Genomic DNA, 9,028 nt, shown 5'->3' on the forward strand with positions numbered 1-9,028 from the left:
TCTCCGTGCCATGACATATTTTTATTGACGTCTGCCATGTTCTTAAGCCTTAACATCAGAGCAGCTGGGTACGACTGATTAAAAACACATTTGAAGCACGCAACCCAAGGATCCTGGGAAATGTAGTTTGCTCAAAGTCCGGAGAACCGTAAGCGACAAACTGCAGTTCCCTAGATTTTCCGTGGGGGGGGCTATGCACCCCCCTACAACCACAAAACATGCCCCCCCAGGAGTGAAGGGTGGGATTCGAACCCCGGCCACTAGAATCTGCTCTCAGCTGCCAGCCTCTTCAGCGCCTCGTTGGGGAAACACAGGAGGTGCAAGCCATCCTTCTCGGTCAGGTTTTCACCTCCCCGCTTCTTGATGAAGCTCAGGTTATCCGCCTTCTGTGAGGAAATGTGCATTTGGAGTTGGCTGAGCCCTTGGCGCCAAGCAGCCTGGGGTGCGGGGGAGGAGAGGGGGGGAAAGAGTCACTCACAGAAATTGCAGAGGGCTGGGCTGGATGCCCTTTGGGGGTCCCTCCCAACTCTGCCATTCTGCAAAATTCAGAGTTGCCACCAACCAAGGAACATCAACAAACTGTCCACGGCTGCCAGGGATATCAAGCATTGCAGAGGCTTGGACTAGATGAGCCTTGGGGGTCCCTTCCAACTCCACAGCCCTGTGAGTCTATAGCCATTATACAAATGCGACACTAGATGGCGCTGGCGAACTAATGGCAAATTCCACATATATTTTTCAAACTTTTTTTTAAAAAAAAGCATTTTCACAGCGTTCTTTAAAAATATATACCGTATATTTAGAAGGTGGAAATTAAATGACTCATGACTATATGATGAAAAAGTAATAGAAGGTGCAAATAAAACAAAAGAGTTTTTCTAATTGAATAACAATAAAGAAACAGATAATAGAATAAGGTGGGATACAAGCAAGGCGGTTATAAGGGGCTATTTTATCAAACAAAATGCCATATTAAAGAAAGACAAAGAGAAGGAAAAAAGAAAATTATAGAAGAATGAGGAAAAAATGAAAAAGAATTTTAAAATCCTCAAGATGAGAAGTTAAGAAAAGAGATTAATATGTTAAAAGCGGAATATAAAAATAAAATAGAACAAGAAATGGAGTGGAGGATTAAAATATAGAGGCAGAATAATTTTGAATTTGCAAATAAACCTAGTAAATACTTAGCTTGGCAATTAAAAAAAAAGTGAAAAAAAATGATAAATAGAATGAGAGAAGATGGGAAAGTAATAGACAAGCCAAAGGTGATAATGAAAAAATTTGTTAAATATTATGAGGAATTATATAAGGTTGTATATTGTCTCCCTGCTTATTTAACTTATATGCAGAATTCATCATGCAAAAGGCTGGACTAGATGAATCCCAAACCGGAATTAAGATTGCCGGAAGAAATATCAACAACCTCAGGTATGCAGATGACACAACCTTGATGGCAGAAAGTGAGGAGGAATTAAAGAACCTTTTAATGAGGGTGAAAGAGGAGAGCGCGAAATATGGTCTGAAGCTCAACATCAAAAAAACCAAAATAATGGCCACTGGTCCCATCACCTCCTGGCAAATAGAAGGGGAAGAAATGGAGGCAGTGAGAGATTTCACTTTCTTGGGCTCCTTGATCACTGCAGATGGTGACAGCAGTCACGAAATTAAAAGACGCCTGCTTCTTGGGAGAAAAGCAATGACAAACCTAGACAGCATCTTAAAAAGCAGAGACATCACCTTGCCGACAAAGGTCCGTATAGTTGTTGTTGTTGTTTAGTCGTTTAGTCGTGTCCGACTCTTCGTGACCCCATGGACCATAGCACGCCAGGCACTCCTGTCTTGCACTGCCTCCCACAGTTTGGTCAAACTCATGTTCGTAGCTTCGAGAACACTGTCCAACCTTCTCGTCCTCTGTCGTCCCCTTCTCCTAGTGCCCTCAATCTTTCCCAACATCAGGGTCTTTTCCAAGGATTCTTCTCTTCTCATGAGGTGGCCAAAGTATTGGAGCCTCAGCTTCACGACCTGTCCTTCCAGGGAGCACTCAGGGCTGATTTCCTTAAGAATGGATAGGTTTGATCTTCTTGCAGTCCATGGGACTCTCAAGAGTCCGTATAGTTGAAGCTATGGTTTTCCCAGTAGTGATGTATGGAAGTGAGAGCTGGACCATAAAGAAGGCTGATCGCCGAAGAATTGATGCTTTTGAATTATGATGCTGGAGGAGACTCTTGAGAGTCCCATGGACTGCAAGAAGATCAAACCTATCCATTCTGAAGGAAATCAGCCCTGAGTGCTCACAGGAAGGACAGATCGTGAAGCTGAGGCTCCAATACTTTGGCCACCTCATGAGAAGAGAAGACTCCCTGGAAAAGACCCTGATGTTGGGAAAGATGGAGGGCACTAGGACAAGGGGACGACAGAGGACGAGATGGTTGGACAGTGTTCTCGAAGCTACCAACATGAGTCTGACCAAACTGCGGGAGGCAGTGGAAGACAGGAGTGTCTGGCGTGCTCTGGTCCATGGGGTCACGAAGAGTCGGACACGACTAAACGACAGAAGAAGAAGAAGAAGAAGAAGAAGAAGAAGAAGAAGAAGAAGAAGAAGAAGAAGAAGAAGAAGAAGAAGAAGAAGAAGAGATGGGAAAGTAATAGACAAGCTCCAGGTGATAATGAAAAAATTCGTTAAATATTATGAGGAATTATATAAGAAAAAGGAGGAAAATAAAGATGAAATAAGGCAATATTTAGAAAAGCACCATCTGGAAATTAATATAGAAGAAAAGGTAAAAGAAATAGAAACACCAATAACGATCCAGGAGATTAAAAATGTAATGAGAAAAAGTAAGCCAGGAAAATCTCCAGGTCCGGACTCCCAACAGAATATTACAAAAAATTAGAAAATATACTTAATCCACTAAAAGATATAATGAACCAGATACTAGAAAAAGGGGTTATCCCAGACTCATGGAAAGAAGCATATGTCACCCTTCTACCAAAAGTGGACGCAGATCCAGAATTAATATCAAAGCATAGACCGATATCCCTACTAAATAGCGATTACAAACTTTTTGCTGAGGTAATAGCTCAAAGATTGAAAGAGGTACTAAAGGAGGTAATTCACCCAAATCAAGTAGGGTTCTTACCTGGGAGGCAGATATCAAGTAATACTGGGAACATAGTGGATATACAGGAATTCCTAGAATTTAAAACAGACAAGAAAGCGGCACTACTGCTGCTCGATGCGGAAAAGGTGTTTGATAATGGGAAGGTGGCAGGTTTGAAAGTTTATTATCGAAAAATGATGTTATTAACCAAGAATATGGATGCAAAGGAGAGGGAAGAGTTACAGCAACTGACAGGCCTGGAAATTAAGAAGAAGGTAAAGTACGTAGGTATCTGGATAAGACCAAAAAGTATAAATTTGTATTAAGATAACTACAAAAGGGTATGGTAGGAAATCAAGAAGGCTATGGAACTGTGGAATAAATTACAACTCTCATTATGGGGCAGAGTATCAGTTGTCAAAAGGAACATACTTCCTAAGATGATGTTTCTGTTCCAAACCATACCGGTTCTGCGGGGTATGAAATGTTTCAATGAATGGAAAAAAAGAGATAACAAAGTTTATCTGGAATGGCAAGAGACCAAGGATAAAGTACCAACTGCTGACAGACAGGAAAGAGCGGGGGGGGGGCTTTGCCCTTCCAGATTTGGAGTTGTATCACGCGGCAGCAGGCCTAGTCTGGTTAAAAGAATGGATAACCTTAAAAGACCCAGAGACATTAGACTTAGAAGGGGTGGATAACCGATATGGTTGGCATTCATACTTACTATATGATAATGTTTCTTGAACCATCTGGTACGCAAATCACTGTACTTGATTTGGTCTAAGTATAAGGGAATTTTGGCGCTTAAGATCCCTTTGTGAGCATCACCAAAATAGGTTGTAACAGTGGAAAAAACTTAACATGGAAGGAAAGAATACCACATACCAGGAATTATTAGAAAAGAGACAAAATGAGCTATTATTGAGAAAAGACGAAAAGATAAAAGAACGTCTTTCGGATTGGCTGCAATATTTTCAAATTAATCAAAGGTTTAACCAAGATAAAAAAAATTGCAAAAGAAAAATTGAGGTTTGAAATAGAACTGATACAGAGTAAAGGAAAATATATTTCACGCTTATATGATTTATTGTTAAGAGTGGGAACTTAAAGAAGTTATAATTTAAGAGAAAATATATTAAATATGATGTATTAGTGGTATCAAACGCCTGAGAAACTTGCCAAGATGTGTAAGAACGGATTGGCAAACCTTAATTTTGGCGTACCTACAGTTGGCAAAAACAATGGGAAGAATAAGAGGACAAATGAAACAAAAAAACACATAAGGAATGGAGGGTGTTCAAAGAGGACTAAATGAGTAACGGCATATCTGAAATCCTTATGGCAGATCTAGGCTGAACCTGGTATAAATTTAAAGAAATAAAGAACGTGAAAGAAAAAGAAGGAATGAAATAGCTAGTGGATAGTTACTACTGTGCGATAAAATAAAGGAAATATATAAACTACAGAGAGAATAATTGGAAGTTTTGTTTTTTATTATTGTATTCTTTATTTTCTTTTTCTTATTGCTCATATTTTTCTTTTTTTATCTTTTTTGTGTACATATATTTTGTGAAAGGTGTAAATATTGTGTAAAGTGTGTATGCTGTATTATAAAATATGAAAACAATAAAGAATTTATTATTTAAATATGTGTGTGTGTGTAGATTCACTCCTGATGTCAGTCATTGCTGGGTGAATTAACTCATTTACACCCCACCATTTTTCTCTAAGGAACTCAAGGTGATATACATTTAATCCTCACAATAACCCTGTGAGGTAGGGTAGGCTGAGAGAAAGCGACTGGCGGCCCAAGGTCACAGCCAGGGAGCTTCATGGCCGCTGAGTGGGGATTTGAACCCAGGTCCTCGTCCGATGCGCCAGGGAAGGCTCTCAATGACATCGCAAGGCATGGCTAACTCAGTTTCAGTTGGCAAAAGCTGAATTCAGCCCTCGGATTTCCTCCAGCGTCACCAGGTCCTGAGGCCAGGAATTGCCAGCTCGTGTATTGGGCGAAAGGGATATCTGGCCTTCTCCAAATGGCATTATAAGGAAACGGGTCCCATAATCCTCCACGGCTGAGGGCTTATTCAGGGTGCAGAAACTCGTTTGAGAGCCAGTGTGTCGGAGAGATCAGGGTTTGAATCCTCACTCACCCACGAAGCTCACTGGATGGCTTTGGGTCATTGCCCGGCCTACCTCAAAGGGGTATTGTGCGGATTACTTCGGGGGGGAGGACAACCGCATACGCTACCTTGAGCTCCATGGCGAAAGACAATGTGAGGTATTAAGGAAATAAGAGTAATCATACACCCTTTGATGCCCTAGCTTCTTCCCAGGTAATGTGTGAACAAGGGAACCCACATGGGGCAAAACCAGGGGGCTTCCGTTCCCCAAAAGAAAGAGAGGGGGTGTTTTAGGCCCCCCATCCGCATCCCGTCACGTCTCAGGGGGACACGCGAGCAGAGGAGCTCTTGTGACCAGGGTTTGACCAGGGTTTGCTACAGGCAGGACAGCCGTTTGTCTGAACAGGGCCAAAGAAGCACCCCGGGGTCTCAGGGGTACAAGAACTCACCTCAGCCACCTGCTCCAACAGCGCCTTCCCGATCTGCCTCCCTGTGAGGAAGGGCAACCAGAGGAAGCATGTGAGGAGATGATGCTCTGGCTGTGATTCCTACACAGCAAAAGAGGGTTGGGCTGGATGACCTTTGGGGGTCCCAACTCTACAATTCCAAAACTCTGCGACCTTGGAAGGTGGCAGATTTCTCCCTTGCTGGAGGTTTCTGAACGGAGAGCCATCCACCAGGGATACTTAGGCTATAATTCCGACATGGCAAAGAGGGTTGGGCTGGATGACCTCTGGAGTTCCCTTCCAGTTATATCCACCGCTTTTCTCCGAAGATAGAACCCAAGGTGGCAACATTTTGGTGGTTCTGGCAGGGGTCCCAAGCTGATCTCTCACCTGAGCTCTGGCCAAACCTGCTCGGCTCGGGCAATTTTGCAGCCTCTTAAACCCTGGCCCACCATGAAGCACAAACAGGGCTTCTTCATCCGGAATAAAAGGGTGCAGCGTCAGTGTGCATTGAATTTCCCAAAGAGGTTGGCCACCGTGAGAACAGGATTCGACCACCAGCTAGCCCAGGCAGGGGACCCCCCCACATCCGTACCTCTAAATTCCGGCATGACGTACAGATTGTCCAAATAGATGTTCTTCCCTCTCCAGGTGTTATAGGTGTACGAGAAGAGGGTGTACCCAATAAGGGTGTGGCCTGAGCATGGAGGGGGGGGGGAAACGTTACCCAGGAGCTCAGCCTTGCTGGCATTTCCAGCCTCATTTGCAGCAGCAGCTTCTCCCTGGGAGCTGGATCATGTCCCTCGGAAGATGGGAGCCTATTCCCCTCATTACCTTCCTTGCTTTTCTCCTCGAAGGGGACTTCAGCCACAAAGCACTTGTACCGGGCCTGTTCCCCAAAACCAGCCTTCTTCAGCTCTGGGGAGGAAGCGGGAAAGGGAGGTTGCAGTAAAGCCTTTCAAAAATAAAGTGTGCATGCACACGAAAGCTCATACCAAAATAAAAACTTAGTTGGTCTTTAAGGTGCTACTGAAGGAATTTTTTTATTTTACTTCGATCCAGACCAACACGGCTACCTACCTGTAACCAAAAATAAAACTGCCTCTTAGCGCCCCCTGTAGGTAATCCCACGACCCCCCCGGGGGGCACCACCACACCTGTAAAAGGTAAAAGGTAAAGGACCCCTGGACTGAAGATCAAACCTCTCCATTCTGAAGGAAATCAGCCCTGAGTGCTCACTGGAAGGACAGATCCTGAAGCTGAAGCTCCAATACTTTGGCCACCTCATGAGAAGAGAAGACTCCCTGGAAAAGACCCTGATGTTGGGAAAGATGGAGGGCACTAGGACAAGGGGACGACAGAGGACGAGATGGTTGGACAGTGTTCTTGAAGCTACGAACATGAGTCTGACCAAACTGCGGGAGGCAGTGGAAGACAGGAGGGCCTGGCGTGCTCTGGTCCATGGGGTCACGAAGAGTCGGACACGATTAAACGACTAGACGACAACAACATGGTAGCCCTGGACGGTTAAGTCCAGTGAAAGGCGACTCTGGGGTTGCGGCGCTCATCTCGCTTTCAGGCCAAGGGAGCCAGCGTTTGTCCACAGACAGCTTTCCGCGTCATGTGGCCAGCAGGACTAAACCGCTTCTCGTGCAACGGGACACCGTGACGGAAACCAGAGCGCACAGAAATGCCGTTTACCTTCCTATTCGTCTACTTGCACTGGCGTGCTTTCGAACTGCTAGGTTGGCAGAAGCTGGGACGGAGCCATGGGAGCTCGCCCCGTCGCGGGGATTCGAACCGCCGACCTTCTGATCGGCAAGCCCAAGAGGCTCGGTGGTTTAGAACACAGCGCCACCCGCATCCCAAACCACCCCTGTAGGGAGCCACTAATATATATGCCCACCGGAGCCCCTTCTTTACCTTCGACGTTGGTCCTGAGCGAGCCCAAAGTGGCGTCGTAAAAGCCCACAATCTCCTGCACAGAGGGAGAGAGAGAGAATTGGGAGCAAAGGTGCTGGTTTGCAGCCGCCTCGAGACTCATTTGTTTCCCTTTCACCCAGGGACCCCTGTGATGAATCGTGCACACAAGAATAGTCAGGATCAGGCCCAGGGCCGGATTTAGGTTTGATGAGGCCCTAAGCTACTGAAGGTAACGGGGCCCTTTATATGTCCAGCTGTCCTTTGTCAACAACAAATTGTCACTGTTTTTTTGGGTTGAATATTTGCACATAACAGAATATGTATTATTTTATCAAATTGATGAACTGAAATACAGTTAAGAAGTATATTAATAGTGAAATACAATTAAGAAATATATTAATAGTGAAATAATTATTAAGCTCTAACTTAAAAAGATTTTTTTTATTCATAACAAACTTCATAATGCAAACACATTGCCATTTGGCAATAACAAAAGTTCCTTTAGAAACACAATTTACAAAGACTCATTATTTAGCCCATCTAGTTCAGCATCCGGAACAGAAATTTTGGCACCCGAGGACAACCACAAAATGGTATCTCCTTCCCCTCTAGGGAAGAAGATATGAATGAAGATTAAACATCAGGAGCCAAGCAAAGGGGAAAGAAAGATCGGTCACAGAATCATTGAGTGTCATGTATTCCATCCCTAGGAAGATGGCAGAGCAGAAGTTGGCTAGTCTGGGATTCTTTAGCTGCAATTGATTGAGTCATTGCACGGGGTTGGGCCAGATGACCCTCAGAGGACCCTTCCAGCCCTGACCGTTCTGCGCTTCTCATGGTGTGCCTCACCTTCACGAGCCGCATGATGTCCTTCAGGTCCTTGGGGGCGCAGGGGCGGATGGCGAAACTCATGGCTCCAGATTCTCCCGGGCTCCTTACTCTGTAGAAAGGATTGCTGTGTGCATCTGGGCTGCGTTTGAAAGCTGGGAGGGTGGGTGGGTGGGAATCTGCTTGATTCCTGAGTGACGACTCGACACAGGGGGTGGGGGCTTCTGGGCGCTTTGCAGGGGGAAGGTCCCAAGGTCAATCCGTCAGTCAGGCCTCCTAGATCTCAGCGAGGAGGAGATGGGAACATGAACTCACTCCAGGGTCCAGCTGTCGGCCAGAGTTTTCGAGAAGGCAGGGCTGGGTGAGCCTCACTCTGGATCAGGGGTCCCCAGACTACAGCCCAGGGACCGGATACGGCCCAAAGGCCTCATTTATCCAGCCCGCTGCCACCGCCCGCTCTTACCGGCCCGGCTGCCCACTTCTGGGTTGCAGGAGCACCAGAAATAGCTTGTATGCATGCGCAAGCGTCATTTCTGGTTCACTTCCGGTTCGGAGGAGGCCCGTGCGCATGTGCACAAGCTACTTCCGGTGTTTCTGTGACCCA

The 9,028-nt window shown here is 45.5% G+C and overlaps 1 protein-coding gene across 1 annotated transcript; it reads right to left on the reverse strand.

The window, feature by feature from the left end:
• Positions 1-260: 260 nt before the first annotated feature.
• LOC118094407 (diamine acetyltransferase 1-like) lies at positions 261-8,508 on the reverse strand. The gene is made up of 6 exons (XM_035134767.2): positions 8,446-8,508; positions 7,597-7,651; positions 6,508-6,591; positions 6,269-6,370; positions 5,677-5,717; positions 261-437 (listed from the first exon to the last, which is right to left on the reverse strand). The coding sequence occupies exons 1-6, from the start codon at positions 8,506-8,508 to the stop codon at positions 261-263; spliced, it is 522 nt and encodes a 173-aa protein (XP_034990658.2).
• Positions 8,509-9,028: the final 520 nt, after the last annotated feature.

Source organism: Zootoca vivipara, chromosome 13 (genome assembly GCF_963506605.1).
Source record: "Zootoca vivipara chromosome 13, rZooViv1.1, whole genome shotgun sequence".
In the NCBI taxonomy this organism is placed as follows: domain Eukaryota; kingdom Metazoa; phylum Chordata; class Lepidosauria; order Squamata; family Lacertidae; genus Zootoca; species Zootoca vivipara.